This window comes from Bos taurus, chromosome 20 (assembly GCF_002263795.3).
Source record: "Bos taurus isolate L1 Dominette 01449 registration number 42190680 breed Hereford chromosome 20, ARS-UCD2.0, whole genome shotgun sequence".
In the NCBI taxonomy this organism is placed as follows: Eukaryota; Metazoa; Chordata; class Mammalia; order Artiodactyla; family Bovidae; genus Bos; species Bos taurus.
The window spans coordinates 20,096,889-20,121,621 of NC_037347.1; the positions used below are offsets into that span (position 1 = coordinate 20,096,889).

At 40.0% G+C, this 24,733-nt stretch overlaps 1 protein-coding gene across 14 annotated transcripts in view; it reads left to right on the forward strand.

Annotated features, from left to right (window-relative positions):
- PDE4D (phosphodiesterase 4D) overlaps positions 1-24,733 on the forward strand; it is a 1,605,399-nt gene that overhangs the window by 1,384,518 nt on the left and 196,148 nt on the right. For 13 of the 14 annotated variants that reach the window (XM_059878811.1, XM_059878808.1, XM_003587511.5 and 10 more), the window contains 3 exons: positions 7,703-7,739; positions 18,253-18,326; positions 24,488-24,537. In XM_059878811.1, coding sequence (XP_059734794.1) covers positions 7,703-7,739; positions 18,253-18,326; positions 24,488-24,537 — 161 coding nt within the window. Of the gene's footprint in view, positions 1-6,355; positions 7,585-7,702; positions 7,740-18,252; positions 18,327-24,487; positions 24,538-24,733 lie in introns of those variants that run through there. The other variant, XM_059878814.1, reaches the window with a different exon arrangement.

The following is a 24,733-nucleotide window of genomic DNA, read 5'->3' on the forward strand; positions in this document are numbered from 1 at the left end:
GAATGTCTCTATGTTCGCAAATCGCTTTTAACTTCTTACATCTAGAAAACCTTTTGCTGTATAATTTTGACAGTGGATCATCTTTCATGCTGTCATCTAACACATTTGAGGCCATTTATTGGCATCATGTGTATTCTCTAATGAAGCCTTAAATTTTGTCTTATGACAAAGAAAGAAGAGATTACCCTTCAGACTTAGAATGTTTGCTTATGTTGCATTAGCTCCAGTTTCATTTACTTTCTTATCAGTGCATGTGGTATGAGCATACATGGGCCAAAAAACGAAGGGTTTTGTTCTAAGAATGTTTTTGGTCAAATATCAGGCCAGACCTTCATTCTTAAAATGTGAGGAAGCAGTGAGCAAATGATTTAAATTTTAGAAGACTAAATAGCTTTCAATGTCTGACTTTGATATATAACTTTCCTTTCTAAAGTTATATGATATAACTTATTTATTTTTTTAAAAGATTTTCCTTTGGACAGCATTTCCAGTTTCACAGCAAAATTAAGAGGAAAGCACAGAGATTGCTCATATACTTTCTGTCCGCTACCAGAGTGGTACATACATCTGTTACAATTAATGACCTTGCATTGACATTATATGCTTTTAATCTTAGGAAATATACCTTAAAATGAAATTTTGCAGAGCAGATGGTGTTTGAAGGGTTTTTACATTGCGTGGTACAGAGAAAATAAGAGAGTAAATTCTCCTTATACTGATAAGGATGCACCTTTTCCTCCACAATACTTTTATCCTCCCTTATTTGAAATACAGAGGCAGAAAATCAAAATACTTTCCCTAGGATTGCACTCAATCCTAGGGAAATGTGTATACATTATGTATACACAGTGTATACATAAATAGATTTATATGGGGGTATTTACCTATGCATGCATATGCACATAAATGCCATCTCCTGAGACATTTGTTTTGTATGACATGCATGTAATTTAGCTGCACTCTGAATATGAACGTATGATATTGAACTCTCAGCCAGAATTATCACCTCAGTAGGAAGCCAAAAATTATTTGATTTCATCTTATTATTTTAGTTTAGGGAAGAAGGACATGAAAATCAGTAGATGGGTAGAGACTGTTTTGTGAGTCCTTTTAGTGATTTGTTTTGTTCTGCATTTTTACATTAACTCTTCCATTTGTTGTCTTTATGGTATATATCAGCTTCATGAAGTGAAAAATGTGCTAGAGATTAGGGATTGTTTGGAATGTGCTTTTGGCATTGATAAATGCCACTACTGATGCCAAATTGCACAGTGTTTAAGCACAGACCCATCAAGAGTCATACTGCCTGTGTTTGAATGCTGGCTCCATCATGCCATGGGCATTTGATTTTTTTGTCCTTCTTAGGCCTCCCGTTCCTAATCCACACACACAAAAAAAACATACCTAATACAGGATAATCAGTGTAATGTTCTTTTGCATAGTGCCTGGTGCATAGTAATAGTTTGATAAATATTAATTACTGTTATTATTTTATAGGGGATTCCCAGGTGGCTCAGTGGTAAAGAATCTTCCTGCCAATGCAGGAGATGCAGGAGATGCCCGTTCGATCCCTGGGTCAGGAAGATCCCCTGGAGAAGGAAATGGCAACCCACTCCAGTACTCTTGCCTCGGAAATCCTGTGGACAGAGGAGCCAGGCGGGCTACAATCCCATGGGGTTGTGGAGTCAGACACAACTGAGGGACTGAGCACACACATTCTTTTATAATAATTATAATTGTTTGAAATTATTACTACTATTATTTATCAGCTTTTTGGATATTTGTACTCTGATTTTTCAAAGTAATTGTACTGAAAGCCCATTTAAGAAATAAAAAATAATAGGAACATATTAAAAGGGCCCCCAGTGCTGAAGTCAACAAACATTGAGTGATTTTGCTGAGCATCAGTGGAAAGGAGGTTAGTTTAAGTTACTATTCAAGTCTATTAGGAAATTACAATTCTAGGCCAAAAGAAAGGGTTAAAAGTACATAAGCTGTTTCCTCATAAAGTTAAGAACGTGGATGTTCTCACACACCTGTTTTCATAGAATAGGTATTAGCTCATTTGTCTGTTAAAATTGAGGAAAGGGCTATAAGTCCGTTTCTCCATTTGGAGTTTTTCCTTTTTGGTTCTAGTCTGGATTTTAAATGCAAAGTTGATTTTCAAGTGAGGGTTAACATTTCAGCTTGATGACTGATAACTATGGTCAGGATTATAGAAAAACCACCGAAACTGTGCATACAGACATGCACAAATGGCTTGGAATTTGATACTGAAGAAATTCAGACTGAATCATGCTGCTGCACAGAGTACTGAATTGCTTTAATTTTGATCTTGTAGTAACTTACGTTACTTTTAGTCCTCACTCAAACGTTCCTGGACATTCCTGCCAAAATTCAAGTCTCGGTAGTTGTGATTTTGACCACGCTTTTGTGTTAAATGGGTCACCTTAATTCCAAGTGGCCAGTAGCAACAAAGAAGGTTACTTTCAGGTGTGGCTGATCTCGGCTTCATGTTATAGGAACTTCAGTCCCTGGGGTCCCATAGTGGAAGTACTAGTCTTTTTTTTTCTTCTTACTAACAGTGAAACTAGTGCTAAACTAAAAGGCCAAGCAAAGCAGAGAAACCATATTTTCAGGTGAATCTGATAGACAGTGAAGAAGAGATTTTCTTTGTTTTTATTGTTTCAGTAGTATTGTATCTACTAGGAATTTATGGAATTCATAATGCCTCCTTCATAAGTAACTTTAAAAGATTTGTTATATTCTTAAATGAGGCGTTCATATTTTCTCAGAGAGCAACATTATTTTTTTGGAAAAGCAAATCATTAAAAAATGATACCTATGGGAAAATATGATTTGGTTTCACAAAATGTCTTAGTTGCCAAGTTTCCAGAATATTTTTATTGTCTGAAACCATAGTTTCATGATTTTAATTAAAAAAGGGAAGCAACACACTGTGCTGTACACCTAAAACTGATCTAACATAAATCAGCGATACTTCTGTTTTTTAAAAAGGGTAGCCACGTGACATATTCAGCATCGCCTTTAATTAGTACACAATGAACGCTATTTCTCAACTAGCGTTTTAATATTTGGCTTTGTCTTATGAACATTTTATCAAAATAAGCATTTTTTTTTAACTAGGTTGTTTTTAAAGGAATGAACAAACTAAAATACATTTGAGTAATTTATACAATTATTCAGTTCAGTTCAGTCGCTCAGTCATGTCTGACTCTTTGGGACCCCGTGAATCACAGCACGCCAGGCCTCCCTGTCCATCACTAACTCTCGGAGTTCACTCAGACTCATGTCCATCGAGTCGGTGATGCCATCCAGCCATCTCATCCTCTGTTGTCCCCTTCTCCTCCTGCCCTCAATCCCTCCCAGCATCAGTCTTTTCCAATGAGTCAACTCTTCGCATGAGGTGGCCAAAGTATTGGAGTTTCAGCTTTAGCATCAGTCCTTCCAGTGAACACCCAGGACTGATTTCCTTTAGGATGGACTGGTTGGATCTCCTTGCAGTCCAAGGGACTCTCAAGAGTCTTCTCCAAAACCACAGTTCAAAAGCATCAATTCTTTGGCGCTCAGCATTATTAGAATCTGTTTTATTTTAAAATAGAATTAGCAGTTACATTTCAATTCATTTAGATATACATCTGCTTGAAAAGTTTAGAGATTACTAAACATAGGCTACACTCATCAGAAATTATTTAAAAGTATGCCTGCGTGCTCAGTTGTGTCCAACTCATTGTGACCCCATGGATTGTAGCCCACCAGGCTCCTCTGTCCATGGGATTTTCCAGGCAAGTATGCTGGAATGGGTTGCCATTTCCTTTTCCAGGGGATCTCCTGCATCTCCCGTATTGGGAGTCAGATTCTTTACCACTGAGCCACCTGGAAAGCCCATTTAAAAAGTATGTGTGCTTAGTCACTCAGTTGTGCCTGACTCCTTGTGACCTTCTTAGACCGTAGTCCGCCAGGGTACCCTGTCCATGGGATTTTTCAGGCAAGAATACTGGAGTGTGTTGTCATTTCCTCCTCCAGGGATCTTCCTGACTCAGGGCTCGAACCCATGTCTCCTAGCCATCGGGGAAGCCCCATTTAAAAGCATAAAGGCATTTCGCATGGTTCAAAACAATTGGACGCAATCATGTCAGTTTTGATCAACCTCCCATTCCTGGCTATTGGAGGCACGTAGAATTACCTTGAAAAAAACTGAATTCATTGACTGCCGCCTAGGAGGGACAGTGATCCTGTCAGGCAGCATGCAGTTTTGAGAGCTCAAATATTAGGGCACCCTTCTTGAGTCATGGTTAAGTAGAGGGTTAGAGAAAGCAAACGAAAGAACAACCAAAACCTGATGATGATCTGAATTATAATCATTAGAAGGAGCTCTGGCCAAATGGTTCAACTTCTGCCTCTGGAATTGGGAGTTGGGTGGGCACACAAAGGGGAATATCATCCATTCTTTCTGACAGCTAGATGGTGCCGAGAAGCTTTTGAATAAAACACTTTGCTAAATGAAAAAAAAAGTATAAAGGCATGTAAAATTTTTCATGATTCAACAGGTTTAGTGTTACAAACAAGATATAAAGTGGAATTAGAATGGGATTCTAAGTATGTAAGAAATCATATGTCTGTAAAAATCCTGTGTAACATACATGTGCTCACATATCCAGAAGGAAAGTGTTATCAACAGTTATCTTTGGGTGACTCAAGGTTTTTCTGTATTTTCCAAAGTTTCTATAGTCGATATGAGTCTTATATTTGGTATATGCATATAATAGCTTTTTAAAAGATCAGGTATATTGTATTATGTGTTTGTTTGTTTTCTGTGTCTGTACTTCTGTGAACATGGGAATAAAGAGTGGTGAATAGAAAGTTCTCCTGTGGCTAGTTCTTGGGTGTTGCCAAACAGGGCTCCCAGAAGTATCTTTATGCACTGTTTAATTTGGGGCTCCCAGAAACATTTTAATGTACACATTAAAAATAAGAACATACTTGTTCTCTAATTCGTTTCTAAAAGAGGGGGATCAAGGGTGACAATGCATAGGTGATAGTTTCAAGTCTAAATGGAGAAAGACTCTAGGGTTTCAAAATACCGTTGTCTGCACGTTTATCAATTCCCTAATCCTATTGACAAACTCCAGAGGAGAACGACTTTCTGATTTTATAGCCAGAGACAGGGAAGCGTGGAAGATCAAAAAGTTTACACAATATTCAGAAAGTAAGCCTCAGCCCGTGGCCCCTCTTCAAAGCACTAGCTCATCCAGCCACGTGTCATCCTGAAATTTGCAATGCATGATACTCAGAAGCAGCAGGTACTTTGTGGCCACTAATCCTTTGTAGCTTTGTCGGATTAGAAGTCTTCACTCAATAAAGTATAAACTTTCTTCTAATTAACTGCATCTCCTTTTCCTTCTGGGTTGGTTATAATAAAGTGTGGAAAGGTCATTGGCACGTGCGTTTCACACACAATCTTGAACTAGTTTACAAAGCTCTATTTTCAGGTGCTGCTGTCAGCTGAACTTGATTTGTTAAGAAGGCAAGAAGCTTTTCCTCATTTAAGTACTTGAATAGTTGATGGATCCCAGTGAAGTCTCTGTGAGGGTTTGCTTTTTGATTTCTCTCTTTCGGTTTCTTGTCAATTTGGCTGGCTTCTTATTATAGAAAGAATGAGGGGAGAAAATAAAATGCTGTAGTAAATACTGCAAAAGTAGCAGAAGGATGGCCAAAGTCATAGGGAGTAGTTCTTGACTGTGGTCGTTTCTCCCTGGAAAAACAGAATATTCAATAGTGCCCTGTGGAGCCTCACATTCCCCTGCCTCCAGTAGCGCTGGCTCAGAACTCAGCAGGCTTTGTCTTTGAGGAAGGGGAGAGGCTGCCCCAGCCCCAGGGACCAGGCGGGTGACTGGTTCAGCTCATGTTAACCAGAGCAAGTGACCGACACTTAGACAAAGACATTTTAAAAAATTATACATTCATTATATATTCAGAGATAATTTAAACCTTACATAATTTTGAAAAGGAAAGATTAGCTATTTATTAAGGACATTTGCCACTGAAATGCTAGAAATCTACTCTGACTAAAATGAGACAGTCTTGAGATATTTGGCAAAAACAATTTCTGGTCAAGTTAAGTCAAAAGAGTGAAATACCTCCATCACTAAAACTATAACTTCTTTTATGCTTTGACAGAGAAAGGGAAGCAAGATTGATAAATTACCCTAAATATTGTATATTCTAAATAAATTATTTTCAGTGCTTGGGAGTAAAATATAACCGAAGATAGAATTAAGTGTTTTTATATATCCTCACATGCTTTTCAGTTTAGAGTAATTAAAATCCAGTGTAATTCATGTGAAAAATGAAAAGACATTTCCGGGGATTAATATTTGAATGATGCTGTGCCTTTGTCAAGGTGGCTAAGTTCTTAGGAAATAAACTTGGTAATCAGGCAATTATATTGAATAAAGTGGAAGCAAAGATTGTATCTTTGAAAAGTATCTAGATTTTGTATGAGTTAAATTTTGGCTGTCTCCATAATCTCTCCAAAGCGCAGATGCCCCTCAAAAACATAATTGTGAAATGAAGAGGGTGCAAAATAACACATATTTCCTTAAAAGCGTGTACTATCCCTTTATTTTTCCCACACTTTGAATTTGAAGATCTCTGTGTAACTCGATGATGACCAAAACAACTGGTCTAATTATTGTTAACGATCCGTTTACTAACGTCATCCATATGCCGCTAGTGCTGAAGCATATTTCCTGAGTGTTGTTTTAGGTCACTCAAGCCCTTTCCAGAATTGTTCATGAGTGAGCGAACTGTTCAGCTGCAGTGTTCTCAGGGTCATGTCCTGAAGCTTTCTGTGTAGAATAATTCCATTCCCTTTTGATTAAAGGGCTCCAGCTACCTACATCAAGATATACCCCGTGGAGATTTTGGAAATCCTTCTCACAAACTGTTCATGCTAAGAAATACCACGAAAGAACTCTGGGCCTGGGTTTCTCACTTTCTTCCAAGTAGACTGTTGGCGCAACTTTCCTTGCCTCTCCTTGTCCCTCCAAGAGACGTCATGCTGACAGCTTGCCCTTGCATCCTGGCACTGTGTCACTCAGGTTGCTATAGCAACAGTACACACAGAGTAACATTCCCCAGTAACCACGGCGGCTGGGACCTGAGTCAGTTGAAAAGTTCCACTGGGTTTTTATTAGCATCTGATGCAGCCCCGTGTCATCTACAGTTCCAAGCCCATCCAAGGCTCACACACAGTGATGCTCAGGACCTTCCAGTGTTAGATGGTCCAGGGACCTCTCACCGGAGTCACTGCCATTGCTAGCTCCTTCCTAGGTGCCCCTCAATAATACCTATAATAAGCAGCCAAGAGTAAACTCAGGTCCTGTTGCTGGAACTCCGTTTCTACTGTTGTATATCCTGTGTGCTTAATAACTGTCAGTGACCTTGGTTGATAATCAAGAAGCCCCTCTTTTTACCTAGGGAACTGGTCAGTGGTTAACATCCCAGAAGACACATCTTCACCCTTGTGACTGAGAAGAACATGTGTTAAAGAATAAGGATGTAATTGCTGTAATTCTCCTTGGGGATTTATGAATATGAAACGTATTATTTAATATGGCTTGAAAGTGGTCCTAGAGTGACCAGTGTCATCTAACATGGGATTTGGTTTCTTTTTCAGACATGGAGATGACCTGATTGTGACTCCCTTTGCACAGGTAAGCACAGCTTGCTGCTGAACAGGTTTCTCAGTCCTCAGAAAGTTTTAATGGCAGGGATTAGTTCTGGTTCTTCATTCTAAATCTAACACAAGTACAGATACAAAGTCTGTGGTTCACTCAAGTAATCTGAAAGCAATGCTAGAGAATATAACTTTGTCCATATTGGTCTGTTTCTTATAAATCCATAGACCCAGAGAGTATCTTTGCTTCAAATTACAAATTGCCCAAGTGACATACTTAAGTGGGACCACATTTCCTTAATTGACATAAGCACTAGAAGAGGAAAGCTATATCATGGGTTAAATTACATTTAGTATAATTAGGTACATGATTAGTGCTTGAAATTCAATATTCCAATTCAACCTGATGCTTTATTTACTCTTCTTTTAAACATGGCATTTGTCCAGAGATTTAACTGAATGGCATATTTATGTTTATGAGTTCCTTTTAGGCATACAAATCATGAAAACACTTTAACCACATGATCCCAGAAATACTAGAAGGTGAAAAAAATCTAAAGAATTTTGGAATATAAAGTAGTTGATAACCTGATATTCTTAGTATAGACCAGTGCTTCTCAACTCTAGTTACACAGTAGAATCTCCTGGAAAGATTTTATCCCATGCTGCACCTCTGATCAATTGAATCCAAAAATCTGGACCCAGGCAGTATACTTTTTAAAACCCCAGTATTTTCTCAGGGAAAGTTGAGAGCTACTGGTATGGGCAGACTAGGGATCAGATCAGATCAGATCAGGTCAGTCGCTCAGTCGTGTCCGACTCTTTGCAACCCCGTGAATCGCAGCACGCCAGGCCTCCCTGTCCATCACCAACTCCCAGAGTTCACTCAGACTCACGTCCATCGAGTCTGTGATGCCATCCAGCCATCTCATCCTCTGTCGTCCCCTTCTCCTCTTGCCCCCAATCCCCCCAATCCCTTCCAGATCTCATTGGAAAAGATCAGAGTCTTTTCCAATGAGTCAGCTCTTTGCATGAGGTGGCCAAAGTACTGGAGTTTCTGCTTTAGCATCATTCCTTCTAGAATGCGATAAAACTGATTTAACCTGGGGCACGAAGCAGGTTTGGAGCAGAAAATGGCAACCCACTCCAGTATTCTTGCCTGGAGAACCCAATGGACAGAGGAGCCTGGTAGGCTGCACTCCACGGGGTCGCAGCGTCAGACACGACTGAGAGACTGAGCAAAGCCAGTTTAAAGTCAACAGTGACTGTTAATAAGAATGATCCAGAGGGTTAGAAAAATCATAATCAAGGCTAGCTACGTCACAACTAGCGCTAGCAACATAAGCAACTCACTAACTTCTCTATGACTTTTTTCCCCAGTTGGTAAAATTGGGGACTCAGCTGGTTTAAGATAGACCCCAGTCAAAGCCTTTCACCTGCTCTTGTGATGAATGTGCGTGGGCAAGCCTGTTCTCCTCTGTGAAATGACACAAGGCTACTTGTCTCATAAGGTTATTATCAAGAAATTGAAGTAACACCAAGCTTATTTCTAGAAAATAAAATACTTAGTGAATTTTGTGTTGTTATCAGCAAGGGTTCTTTGATCTCCAAAATTTCATAATAGGTATTGTTTTTAAAAATGAATAATGGCAGTGTTTGGGTAGCAGAATCATATATGTTTCTAACACTTTTTCAAATTTCCTGACTTTTTTTGAATTTATATTTATTTGTTTGGGGCTATGCTGGGTCTTCGTTGCTGTGCAGGCTTTTCTCTGGTTGTGGTGAGCAGGGGCTACGCTTTAGTTGCAGAGTGAGGGTTTCTCACTTCAGGGTTTCTCTTGTTACTGAGAGCCCCTCTGCAGCACGTAGGATCTTCCTAGCCCAGGGATCGAACCTGCATCTCCTGCACTGGCGGGAAGAGTCTTTACCACTGAGCCAAAAGGGAAATCCCAAATTTCCTGAAGTTTTTAATTGCTATAATTTAGATCAAGATTTAAGGAGTCCATAAATAGCAAAGTATGTAGTGATATTTTTTATTAATGCAGGCTATTAAAAATAGAAGAATACCACCACCACCCCTTTTGGAAGTTTAATGTCTCATTTGCTTAAAAGTTTGCTGGAGGTCATTAGTTCTTTCCAATAATTATATTTCTATGTTAAAAAAATTTACAATTGCGTTTCATCATATTTTGTGATAATAAAATCATACAAAGCTAAGGACTTTTAATTGATAGCTGTCAAGAACCCATAACTTTATATCTAAAGCTCAGTAACAGAGTAAATCAGGTAAAATAATATATAAATAACCATCATCAAATGTAAAAACAATCATTCCAACCTGAGTATATTTAGGTCACTATTCTTCTAACTAAAATCTCTAGGTGTTGTTGTAAGAAAAATACACTTAAATATGTAGTAAAATGTGAAAAAAAGTAATCTGTATATCTTATATCAAGTAATATGTGTTAGTCTCCCACTAATTGATAGATAAATTTCAACTTGAACCTTGCCATTAACACTCTTCAATTTTAAGGATATCTAGTCTTTTACATATCAGACATTTTCTGTAGAGTATTATAATTGATATACTGAGAAATATATTATGTAAAATATCACTTAGTCTGTGTCAATGAACTGTTTAACTAGGATGTGTACTTACTAATAATACCCTTGAAATTGGATCTTAGAATAAAAAACACTCTGTATAATTTGTGGGTATATATGATGCCTGAATCATATATAGATTCTTGGAGTCTACTTAGGAAAGTTTATGATTAGCTTAATGACTCATATCACCTTATGGAAGGTAGTTATTGCCCCAAGGCTGCAGATTCTTAAGTGGCTTCATCACAGCTTTCACAAATGGCCTTTTACTAGAGTATATAATCTAAAAAACTCTATGTATGTATGTGTTTCTTGCTCAGTCATGTCCAGCTCTTTGCGACCCCATGAACTGTAGCCCGCCAGGCTCCTCAGTCCATGGGATTCTCCGAGCAAGAATACTGGAGTGGGTTGCCATTCTGGTTTTCGACCCAGGGATCAAACCTGGATCTCCTGCACTGCAGACAGATTCTTTACCATCTGAACTACAGGGAAGTCCCTTCTCAAAGTTTTAGTATAGGTGAGAGTATTCACCATTTAATGCTAAATATTATAATGCTTAAATGGTAAGATGTTTTTGTCACTTGAGTTGAAACCAATATCATCGGTCAACTATACGATAGTTGGCTTTCACCAATAGACAGAGAAGACTGTAGACATTAATAGGTTATCCAGGGAAGTGTTGAAATAGGCCAAAAAATTCCCATCGTTCCCAACATGCTTTGGGATTGCTAATTTCACACTAGATTATTCCAATGAAAAAAGCCATACTACTTTCAAAATAAAACCTTCGGCATAGAAAAAATAAATATGAGTAAAAGGAAGAAGAAGAAAAGTTCCTATAATTCTTAACCCTGAAAGATTGACATTTTACTTTCTGCCCCTCTCAGTTTATTTTCCTGTGTGTATTGTTGTCGTTGTTTAGTCACTAAGTTGTGTCCTACTCTTTCCATCCCATAAACTACAGCACACCAGGCTTCCTTCTCATAATTCTTTAAAATGGGCCTCCTGCTGTCTCAGCTGCTCAGTGGCTCCTTCCAAGCCCATCTCATTGTCTGCCTCTTCTTGAGAACTCATTTCTTCATGCTTTGCCTTCATCTCCAAAACATGAAAGGATCCCTCCCTGTGGTTCCCCAGCCACAGTTTCCTGTGAAGCGAAGAGAATAAAATCTTAGGTTATGAGAGAAATTGGGAAGATGTGCAAGGTCATATTCCACTTTGATGGACAGAGCTGAACCTAAAGCATTGAGCATAGACATAACCTTCAGCAAAGATCCTCCACTCCCCCTCCATATTCGGTTCCCAAGTCTGTAACACTGTCAGGGTTAGAAATTCTTGCTGGTGTTCAATCTAAACACGTTTCCACTTGTAGTTTCTTATGTTCCCCCCGTAAGTTCAGAATCTTTTTGCTCCCCAGGAAGATAACAGCTCTAAATATTTTGTTGTTTTACATTTGAAATATTCTCCTGTGCTTATGCTGAAATCTTTGGGTTTGGGTATTCCCTTAGAGTAAGTGTTGACAGGAATGGTGTCATGTCACCTGATGCCACTTAGCAGCTGACCTTTTCCTCCCAAGGGTGAAGTCTCAATTTGGCCAGAGATCTTGAGGGGCCAAGGAACTCCAAGGAGGCACGACACTGATGCAGTACAGGGAACCCTGCTTTGTAATCAGTTGCCTCTGGCTCCACCTTTTCCGTTATTTGTATCACATCATGAATGACCGCCATGTAAAATTCTTAGTCAATCAGAATCCTCCCCTGGAAGTGTGCATTATTCAAAGAAGTGGAATCTTTAGTTCAACAAAGGACAGAAAAATATCCAGATATTATCTTGTATCCCCCACCCTCACATCATTCAGATGGAGCGAGATAGACTTGATTTAAAAGTACAGAGTAGGAACAGCCAAGTCATTTCACCTTTACTCTTACTGAAATTATAGCACCTAGGGTAATTTTAGGAAAAACGTGGTGGTTATTAACCTTGTAGAACATTACTATCCCGTGGTAATGGGACATTGTTGATTTTTTTTAAATGCCTCTGTATGTCTTTTCCTCATTGCACCCAGAAATAGCAATCTTGTGGTCTTGTCATTGAATCCAATAGGATCTCCTTATTTCTTTCTCTAAGGAAGAAGAAAATCATCAGATTTCAGTTGCGTCTACCTGTTGGGTTTTTTATCCTTCATTAAAATAAATTTCAGTAGCATGTTCTAGGAATCTAAATACTTTTGGGGTTGAACTATATGAAATTATCAGTATTCAACCTTTGCTGGCATACAAAGACAGCAAGCTCATATAGTTTAACCAAACATAACTTGGAAAGAGATTTTCTGCCAAAATGACCTTTCTATCTTGTAAATAATCACAATTTGGCTCCACTATTTTTTCTGGAAGCAAAACCAAGACAAAGAGTTCTTTCTCCCTCCTCAGCCCCTCCGCCCCACCCGATCTAAGGCCTGTGGCAACTCATGGTCTATGTTTTAATGCCATCTAGTGGCTTAACGTGTATCCAAAATGAAAACATCCTCAAAGCTATTTACTTCTTGGTTGTTATTTTATTAAGCATGAGTTTTTAACAGGCCTGTCATTGCCCTTTTTTTTTTTAAAAGCAATCTCCTCTTTAAGTCTTTTCCAGGAACTATTAATATAGAAGTACACGTTCCTTTTACGTGAATACATTCAGATGTTTAATTTTTTAATGAAATCCACATTTGTCTGCCGTTTTCAGGGACTCTTTTTGGTTAATAAATGTTGAGAAATACCTAAGAAAGGGGACTTCTCCCAGCAGTCCAGTGGTTAAGACTTTTCCCTTCTCCTGCAGGGAACACAGGGAGCAGGGGCCAGGGAACTAAGAAATTTCATGCTGTGTGCTGCAGCCAAAGAAAAAAACCCCAAGAAAGTCTTAGATTAATGTGTGTAAATAACATTTGATCCCTCTTACAGGCCAATACAACTGTGTGCAAAAATTTCCATATCAGTGTCCTAATTATCTTTTCTAAAATGTTCTCCTCTTTCCCAATGTATTTTGACCTTGAATTATTATGCTTTTGCTTGGAGGGGCAGAAGAAAAAGAAATGACCCTAATTTTGTAACCGTTGAGCTGTTAATATGGGAGAAAAACCTCAGGGACGTTTTGGTTAGTAATCATTAAAGACTGATGAAAACTATCAGAGTGTTAGAGCTCTGACTACAGCGCTTAAAGGTTTGAATTCAAAGGGCATGAGAGCTGCTCTGTAACAAAAGTGAATAATTAAACCCTAACTCAGGGGCTTGTGTGAAACTGTTCCTGGTTCTTCCCCTACAACCTGCAGTAGCAGATGCTTCACTCTTTATGTTCTCCAATGCCAGTGAGAAACCACGAAGTCTAACACAGTGCCTTTGGGTTGTGTCACCCAGGATCACTGAACTTGGCCCAGGGCAACACCCCTTGTAACATTTGATTGGCACTTCTATTTATACTTCCGCTGCTATCATAAATGTCATGATGCAGAAGATAATAGTTAATGCTTAATATAACATTATGAAATGTTATTTGCCCTCAGTTCAGTTCAGTTCAGTTGCTCAGTTGTGTCTAACTCTGCGACTCCACGGACTGCAGCAAGCCAGGCTTCCTTGTGCATCACCAACTCCCAGAGTTTACTCAAACTCACGTCCATCAAGTCGGTGATGCCATCCAACCATCTCATCCTCTGTCGTTGCCCTTCTCCTCCCACCTTCAATCTTTCCCAGCATCAGTGTCTTTTCAAATCAGTCAGTTCTTCACATCAGGTGGCCAAAGTATTGGAGTTTCAGCTTCAGCATCAGTCCTTCCAATGAATATTCAGGACTGATTTTCTTTAGGATGGACCGGTTGGATCTCTCTGCTGTCCGAGGGACTCTCAAGAGTCTTCTCCAACACCACAGTTCAAAAGCATCAATTCTTCAGAGCTCAGCTTTCTTTATAGCCCAGCTCTCACATCCATACATGACTACTGGAAAAACCGTAGCTTTGACTAGATGGACCTTTGTTGGCAAAGTAATGTCTTTGCTTTTTAATATGCTGTCTAGATTGGTCATAGCTTTTCTTCCAAGGAGCAAGCATCTTTAATTTCATGGCTGCAGTCACCATCTGCAATGAATTTGGAGCCCCCAATAATAAAGGCTGTCACTGTTTCCACTGTTTCCCCATCTATTTGCCATGAAGTGATGCAACTAGATGCCATGATCTTAGTTTTCTGAATGTTGAGTTTTAAGCCAACTTTTTCACTCTCTTTTACTTTCATCAAGAGGCTCTTTAGTTCTTTGCTTTCTGCCCTACTGTCTGCCCTGCTATTTGTCTTACTACAAGAAAAATAATGTAATACTTGCACCCATGGGGAATGATATAGCTACAGGTTATTTACTGGCAGTGTTTGTAAAACTGAAATTTAGGAGACAATCTAGAAGTCAACAAATGACATATATACCCTACCATGTATAATATAAATAGCTAGTGAGAAGCTGATGTATAGCATAGGGAGCTCAGCTCATGTTCTGTAATGACCTAGGTGGGTGGAATGGGGAGGTGGGAAGAGGCTGAACAAGGAGGGGGTATATGTATACTTAGAGCTGATTCACCTTGTTGTACAGCAGAAACTAGCACAACATTGTAAAGCAATTATACTCTAATCAAAAAATAAATTAAAAATAAAGTCAGTGAGGAGAGGGGACAGGCAGCTGATTGGGGGGGTAGCTAAAAGGGAAATTTCTTTCTTCACTTTTTATTTTGAAATATTTCACCCATATAAGAGAAATTATCTAGTGACTTTCCGAAATACAAGAATAAAAATCAGCAGTTTAAGAACTAGAACAGTGCCAATATTTTAATGCCCTGAGTATCCCTCCCAGAGCCCATCTGTCTGCCTTCTCTCAGGAATAATAATTTTGATTTTTATCTTTGTTATTGAGAAGGAGACAGTTGACTTTTGTTTAAACTTTGTACCATGTGAAGATACAGATTATGCAAAAATAAATACAAAATTTAAAATTAAATTTAAATTAAAAAACAATAAATTTATCTAATTTAATATCTTCATTATAACGAAGGCAGAAACCTTTACACAGAAAAACAAGTGGAGTATGTCTTTCATGAAGTAATGCTTGCTTTCAAGTGAGCATAGAACATGAATTACCTGTGATACTATTTCTATTTGTCCAGCTGTCAGATGCAGTGTACTTAATGTAACTTATTAAAAATGAAGTTCTCAGAATTCTGAAGTCAACATTTTGCCTAGAACAAGGATCAACCGGAGGGGGGTATAATAATCTTATTCAAAATGCTGAATTAGTGTATTTGATATTCAATTCTTAAAGCATAAATTTAGCCCGCATGGTTTAATGACAGTGGATCATTTGTCAGAATTCTTTCTGCATCATTCAAGATTTCATGCCTAATAAAAGACATCATGGTTTGATGTCAGCAGTTGGCTATTTGAGTACTTCGTCATAGGCAGCATGACCTTTCAGCACTGTGAGTTGTTCATATGCAATAGTGAGCCAGATTTTTCCAGTGACTGAGTTCATCGTGATTGGCACCTTAGGAAACATCATTAACTCCTGATGCTGTAGGTCACTCCCTGTGCATGCTCACCCGTGTCCAACTCTGGGACGTCATGGACTGTAGCCGGCCAAGCGTCTCTGTCCATGGGATTTTCCCGGCAAGAATACTGGAGTGGGTTGCCATTTCCTTCTCCAGGGGGTCTTCCTGACCCAGGGATCGAACCTCATCTCCTAAGTCTCCTTCATTGGCAGTGCTGCAGATTCTTTACCACTGAGCCACCTGGGAAGTCACTCTCAACAGTTTCCCAGTGACTTACAAGAATTAATGCCAGTTTCAAAAATATCTGAGATATTTTTGTCTTAAAATTTAGACTGACTTTAGTCTAGGTCAGTGCCAAATGACAAAATTCTGGAAACAGTTCTGGAACTGTTGGAGCAATTATAAAAACTTCACCCCGACAGTGTATTGTCAGTGATGGGTCTTAAGTAAGTTTCCTATGCACACACCAAATCATTACATAGACTGTCGCCATAGTGGGCTAATAGTCACTGAGTGCCTTCTGCTTGCCAAGCATTGTTCTTGGCACCTAACCTGCCATGTCACTTCATTTTCACGGCAACCCTTTGAGGTAGATGTTACTATGCATACGTGTGTACTCAGTTGCTTCAGTCATATCCAACTCTGCAATCCATGAACTGTATCCACCAGGCTCCTCTGTCCATGGAATTCTCCAGGCAAGAATACTGGAGTGGGTTGATATACCCTCTTCCAGCGGATCTTCCCAGCCCAGGAATCAAACCCATATCGCCTGTGTTTCCTGCATTGCAGGCAGGTTCTTTACCCAATGAGCCACCTGGAAAGCCCAGATGTTGCTATAAAACCTGTTGGTCACTCAGTCATGTCAGACTCTTTGCAATGCCGTGGATTGTAGCTCTCCAGGCTCCTCTGCCCATGGAATTCTCCAGGCAGGAATATTGGAGTGGGTTGCCATTCCCTTCTCCAGGGGATCTTCCTAATCCAGGGATCAAGCATGGGTCTCCTGCATTGCAGGTAGGCTCTTTACCATCTGAGCCATCAGGGAAGTCCAGATGTTACTATACTGGTTTACAGATGAGAAACTTAGGGTCAAAGAGACGGTAGAATTTTATAAGTTCACACACTGACTATGTAAGAGAGCCAGGCAACCTGGGTTGTTATGTGGTACCTAATGAGACATCTGAAATATATATTCTAGATAAACATGCTGGTTGTCACCCAGATGACCCATAATATAGGGTCTAATATAGACCCATAATATAGAGTAATGGCAACCCACTCCAGTACTCTTGCCTGGAAAATCTCATGGGCAGAGGAGCCTGGTGGGCTGCAGTCCATGGGGTCACGAAGAGTCGGACACGACTGAGCGGCTTCACTTTCACTTTTCACTTTCATGCACTGGAGAAGGAAATGGCAACCCACTCCAGTGTTCTTGCCTGGAGAATCCCAGGGACGGCGGAGCCTGGTGGGCTGCCGTCTATGGGGTTGCACAGAGTCAGACACGACTGAAGTGACTTAGCAGCAGCAGCAGCATAGACCCATAATATAGGAGTCTAATATAGACTCCACCCTGGGGAGACTTGTCCATTCTAGGAGAAAGTGAGGGGGGTAGGTGGAGATACAGTACTCTTGTCACTTCTGTCTCCTGGTCTTTAGATTCTTTTGCCACTTTATAGTTTCACTACAAGTAGAAAAAGGAAGAGTTATTAGAGACAGTGGGATCCCTTGGTATGTGTATATGTTCGTGTCCATGTACTCATTTATTCAACAAATTTGTCTTGAGTATCTTCTGTGGGCCAGACGCTGTACGCATCCAGAGCAGTCTCATTTTGCTTGAGACCTTATAATTCATGATTCAGGTAACCTTAATGAAGAAGAGAATCTCTGTTTACTAGAATAGCTATGTGGTAAAGGTGAGAAAACAATTTAAAGTATACTTAGTTTGCTGACTTCAAGACTGTAGCATTCTTGGTGAAGATACTGAGGATAATTTTGTTTTACATTTTTTACCTAAAGTGAGACTTTAATATTTTACATGATGTGATTTCAAATTTATATAAGAGGCAACAGCAGCCCTCTCTATATATTTCCTGGGATACTGTTTTACTGACTGGGGAATCCAGCAACACTATGAAAACTGCTGCTAATGTCACCATATTCATAGACAGTGTGGACAAATATCTGGAAAATCCCTAAGTCTGGCCTCTCTGGATTTCAAATAGATCCATGTCACCTTCACCAGGTGCTAGGAGATTCTTCAGTACTATATGAAGCTAAGTTGCAAGCAATATTAAACTTTCCCTTAGCAAACTGTTTTTAAAAATCACCAAACCATTTCATATTGCATCAAAGAGGGCCTTATTTCAAGAAGTTTAAGTAATCCTTTTTTCTTGTAGGTCTTGGCCAGCCTGAGAACTGTACGAAACAACTTTGCTGCATTGACTAATTTGCAAGACCGAGCACCTAGCAAGTAAGTTATTCTTTTTACCCCCACCTTCCAGCCAATCTTTTAAATAGTGTTTTCTCAGTTTGCTTGAGCTCAAGGCAATATATTAGATTTCTCTGAATCATTGCCGTGGTGTCTAACCATTTACACTAAGTCATATGAAGTCCTGTTAATTTACTATAAATACTTTGGAGTGATGGTTCTCATATCAGAAATGAATCAGGATGACAAATAAATATGGTGATTCCATCTGTCAGAGATCACCTGGCATGATCAGTCCTCTGCCTTGTCACACACAGGGTAACTTTATAGTTTGGGCTTACTTCATAAATTAACCATTGACAAATAATGTCATCAAGACTTGAAGTTAACCCAAAGGCATCCTCTCAATTCTAGCACAACCATTACTTGGGGAAGCCTCATATCACAGGCGTGTGTGTTAGTCTCTCAGTTGTGTCTGACTCCTTGCAACCCTGTGGACTGCAGCCCTCCAGGCTCCTCTGTCCATGGGATTCTCCAGGCAAGAATACTGGAATGGGTTGCTATTCCCTTCTCCAGGGGATCTTCCTGACCCAGGGATTGAACCCCAGTCTCCTGCATCTCAGGCAGATTCTTTACTGTCTGAGCCACGAGAGAAGACTCATATCACAGGAAAGATCTCTAATTCTCCTGCTGTTACTGACTCGGATGAGCAGTTAACAAAATTGGGATTTATGGGATGACAGGGGAAGGAAGTGTTTGAAAGAGAGAAAGATGAGAAGGAAAATAACTATAACTTGGGGGTTCCAATAAAGATGGGAAATGAAACAAAAAAGAAAATTAATTTTCCAATATTAAATGGAAAACTGATTAGTTATTCACATTCCATTTTTGTGATAACCTATTATGAATAATGAGGGCTTCTCAGGTGGCTTAGTGCTAAAGAATACACCTGCCAAGGAGGAGACTCAGGTTCGAGCCCTAGGTCTGGAAGATCCCCTGCAACCCACTCCAGTATTCTTGCCTGGGAAATCCCATGGACAAAGGAGCCTGGTGGGCTACAGTCCATGGACACAACATAGCAACTAAACAACAACAACATTATGAATAATAATATTATCATTAAAATATCAACTGTAAAGAATTTTCGAGGAAAAAAATTCATTAAATCAATATTAAGAGGAAAGTGAATAAAAATGTATTTGAACTTATCTATGCATATAAAATTTTGTTGTAATTACTACTTCTTAAAGAAGACACAGAAAAAAATCTAAACTTTCCATCCCATAATAGCAGAATCTACCTCCCAAATTCACTTTTCTTGTGACTAAAAAAAGCTCTGGCCGTTATGCCCATACTTTCTGTGACAGAACAAGGTTTAAATTAAAAAAATCAGTATAAATGCCACAATGCAAATAATTGGAATGGAACTCAGAAGGTTCAGTTGGCTTTCACATTTTTGCAGGTAATGCAATTTTGCAGTCCTATTCCCTCAGCCTAAGCATTTTTCACCTCCCGCTTCCCCTCTTCATCCACTGGGCTAACTGTAATTCATTCTTTAGGTTCCAGCTTAAAATGTAATTTCATTTGGGGTACTGTCTCTAAGTAACACCCCACACGCATCCACACCCACGGGACCCAGCCCGGGTGCTGTGCCTATCCACCACCTTCTGATTACATCCTGCCCTTCACCCCTATTTTAGCACATTCCTCTCAGTATTGCAGTTGCCCGTTCTCTTGTCTGAATGCTGCTTAAGAATTTCAGGTCCCAGAAAGCAGAGGTTGCGTCTGGTTCATTTTTGAATTCCCAGTGCCTAGTGTAATACCCAGCACAGTCATTTTTCTGCACGCACTTGACGGCTGGAAGGGTGACACAGAAATCCAGCTTGGGAAGCCTAAGGGTATGTTTCAGGCTGCGTGCTCATTACCAAACGTGTCTTCCGTGTTCCAAGCCCCCTTGGTGCTTCTGGCATTTGGCAGCTTCCAAGTTCCATCACCTTCTCTTTGGAAAGTCGCAGCTCTGCAGGAAAAATGGTTACTGGTGTCCCTTCTGAACTTTTCAACCTCAATTTTTGTCCAGGAAATTGAGATTTTTGTCTTTGGAAGGTGAACAAAAAGCTTTGTAACTAATTCCTTTTACGCTTCCTTCAGCCTTGGTCATTTGAGTAGCAGCGTCTGTACCTGTGGGCAGGCAGACAGTTGTTCAGCAGGCGTGACGGCATCAGGCTAGTCTTTCTGTCCCCAGAGAGATCATCTGAGGCCTCTTCTATATGAGACAACGGTTTTCAACTGACTCACAGGGGCAAAACAGATTCAAATGGAAAAGAGCAGCTAAGAGGAGGGTAGAAAAACATAATTTATGCCTGAACTTGACCAGCCTTATAGTGCCCCGGGTGAAGTCAAATTAAACAGTATTATCTGGTGGACTTGTTTTTCTGGGCTTCCCAGGTGGCTTAGTGGTACAGAATCTGCCTGCAAATGCAAGAGACCCAGGAGACTGGGTTTGATCCCTGGGTCCGGAAGATCCCTGGAGTAGGACATGACTACCCACTCCAGTATTCTTTACTGGAAAATTCCATGGACAGGGGAGGCTGGCAGGGTGCAAAGAGAGAGACATGACTGAACACACAGAGCACAAAGGTATTTGTAGTCTCTCTTTTGATTGAAACCGATTTGTACCTTCTTTAGGGCTTCAAACCCAATCAGCCTTCTCAGGTATCAGAATAGTAGGACTCAGTCTACACACAGATAAACTCTATTCTATTCAGTGATAGCAAAAATGGATATGGCAAAATGGTTCATCACATCATGACTTGAGGGAACCATAATTTCCCACTGGGTACTCACAATGCCACTAGAACACTCCCAAGCCCACCCTTGGATTTTCTGGAAGTATATGCTAGGGGCTTCCCTGGTATCTCAGCTGGTAAAGAATCTGCCTGCAGTGCAGGAGACATAGGTTCAATCCCTGGGTTGGGAAGATCCCCTGGAGAAGGAAATGGGTACCCACTCCAATATTCTTGCTTGGAGAATTCTATGGACAGAGTAGCCTGGCAGGCTACAATCCATGGGGTCATAAAGAGTTGGACGTAACTGAGCAACTTTCACTGCACTAGCTTGCATAATCCACCATTTCTGAATCCTACAAGAAGTGCATTTGGAAGGATATATCTGAAGCCCTGACCCCTGCAAGCCCTCACTTGCTCACAGCTGACTTTTGGTAACTTGCTGCTAGTTCCTGTCCCCCTGCTCTTCCTTGTCCTTGAGATTTTCCATTCCAGAAGTGAGTTCTGGCTCATTCTTTGTTAAATGATTTATCACTGTAGCTGTGGATCAAATGATTAATATTTTCTGCTGTTGTTACTTGAAATATCAAGTTCCCAAGTGCCAGTTGTAGGGTTGATATCAAAAGAAGATAATAAGTAACAAGCCCATGATTTGGTTTTCAAAACTATAGAAATGTTTTAGAAAATATTTCTTCGATACCTTTTCCAGACAAAATCAATACTTCCTAAATGTTCACAGCTGCTACTGCTAAATCGCTTCAGTTGTGTCCGACTCTGTGTGACCCCAGAGACGGCAGCCCACCAGTCTCCCTCGTCCCTGGGATTCTCCAGGCAAGAACACTGGAGTGGTTTGCCATTTCCTTCTCCAATGCATGAAAGTAAAAAGTGAAAATGAAGTCGCTCAATTGTGTCCGACTCCCAGCGACCTCACGGACTGAAGCCCACCAGGCTCCTCCGTCCATGGGATTTCCCAGGCAGGAATACTGCAGTGGGTTGCCATTTCCTTCTCCAGGGACCTTCCTCACTCAGGGATCGAACCTGCAACTCCTGTGTGTCCTGCATTAGCAGGTGGATTCTTTACTCCTGAGCCACCCGGGAAGCCCAGTCATTATACAAGTGATTTGAATAATAAACTCTCAGCAAGTAGATGACTATTGGTATATAGACCAGAACTATTTCAAAGGCAATGGCAACCCACTCCAGTACTCTTGCCTGGAAAATCCCATGGATGGCGGGGCCTGGTAGCCTGCAGTCCATGGGGTCGCTAAGAGTCGGACACGGCTGAGCGACTTCAGTTTCACTTTTCACTTTCATGCATTGGAGAAGGAAATGGCAACCCACTCCAGTGTTCTTGCCTGGAGAATTCCAGGGACAGGGAGCCTGGTGGGCTGCCGTCTATGGGGTTGCACAGAGTCAGATACGACTGAAGCGACTTAGCAGCAGCAGTTTGAAACATTAACCTTTCTTTTTAATGAAGCATTAATTAAGTTTCATAATAAAAACTAAAATGACTCAGAAGTTAACTTTGGTGCATTTTCAATCAAATGAATGCAAAATTTCAGTCCCAAACTGATATCAGTAAATTTAAGAGCAATGAAACATAGTCAGAGGCTGACTGGAACCCAGGCAATGGGAATTTAAAAAGTACCAGACTGCTTTCCCCATGTACCTCCCAGCCCTGCTAAGAGATCATTCATCTCAGGAAGGCAGATTGGACCAAGGCTCTGCCGGAACCTGCCATCTGCAGAGGTTCCACAAAAGCTGCCTGAAAAATAAGGCAACAGAGTAGAGCACGGGGCACTGGAATCACAAATCTCAGCTTTCTTACTTTGAAGAAGCCATTTAAATTTCCAAAGCTTGTGTTTTCCTCATTGGTAAAATGGGAACAATGAAACTGTCTACCTTAAGCTTTGTTGTAAGGATTAAATGAGATCATCCATCTAAAGTGCTCATTTAGCAAAATGTCAGACACACAGATCAGTTCAGTTCAGTTGCTCAGTCGTGTCGGACTCTTTGCGACCCCGTGAATCGCAGCACGCCAGGCCTCCCTGTCCATCACCAACTCCCGGAGTTCACCTTAACTTTGTCCATCGAGTCGGTGATGCCATCCAGCCATCTCATCCTCTGTCGTCCCCTTCTCCTCCTGCCCCCAATCCCTCCCAGCATCAGAGTCTTTTCCAATGAGTCAACTCTTCGCATGAGGTGGCCAAAGTACTGGAGTTTCAGCCTCAGCATCAGTCCTTCCAAAGAACACCCAGGACTGGTCTCCTTTAGGATGGACTGGCTGTATCTCCTTGCATTAAGCCCTTAGTTAGGGTTAGCCACTACTGGAACTACCAAAACAACCCCCCAAAATGAAAACAAACACTTTTGAGACATCTTTGAATGTATCTATTTTATAAAATGTTTTAAATATCACTATTTTTAAGAGCTTTCAATTGTAGTAACTTCATTTTTTTTAATTGGAGAATAATTGCTTTACAATGTTGTGTTGATTTCTGCCATACAACAGGGATCAGTCATAAGTATGTGTGTGTATCCCCTCTCTCTTTAGCCTTCCTGCCACACATCCCTACACCTCTAGGCCATCACAGAGTGATAACACCTTTATAAAATTACATTTCAACAAAATTTAAGATTCCATAAGTGATATTTTCTTCAACATAATTGATTAAATACTGAATACATTGAACTGGGCTCTGCAGGGAATACAGATTAATCATATGGCATTATTATTATTTTTTTACACCAGAGGGTTTATAATCATCTTGTGAAACTTCACCAACATCTGAAAAATTAGAGACTACTAAATAAGACTGACTTAAGTACCCTTATAGTGTTTCTAAAATCTCAGCAGGATCTATTTGGGCCAGTTGTTAATATACCTCTCTAACAAATGTATCAGAGATGTTTCTTAATATAAGAAAATGGGAAAAAGTTGAAGCAGGTTCTCTAAGTGTAATATAGTTTACAAGGAATCATTCACTTCTGATAATGTATAGGTAATCATGTCGAGTTATGCAAAAATAAAAGTTTCATAACGTTGCATTAGAGAAACCAGTTGTAGACTCGCTGCTTTTTCAAGTTCAGAAAGTCAGTGTTTGCTCTGTAAGCCTTGGCTTAATTGAATATGGTCAGTCAATAAAGACTTCCTCTTCTCTCATGTCTCTGTGACATTTACATCAGCTTTATTTACCCCAAAGTCTATCACAACGAGACTTAGCTTTTTTTTTTGATCTGAACTATAGTACAAAGTGTGCATAGGAATTTGACTGGCTAGCATGAAAAAAATCTTCATTTGCTTACCCTAACTTAAAAATAATCCTTACATTTAAATGGTGTATTTGAAATGACTCAGAGAGTCCCGAAACCAACAAAATATCACGTATTTACGGCTCTGTGTTTTTCTCTCTTTGTCAGAAGATCACCCATGTGCAACCAACCATCCATCAACAAAGCCACCCTAACAGGTAAGAAAGATCTGGGACATTATTCTTTTCACGTCTAGGAAAAAAGCATATTTTCCAAGATTCCGCCTAATTATTATAATACCAGTTTTTTCTACAGTTTTAAAGTGTTTAAGAAATTAATCCTTTCCTCTTTATCATCTCATTTCTCTCATTGATCTCACAAGCTGTCCATTTTAAGCTATTGGTAAAACTTAAC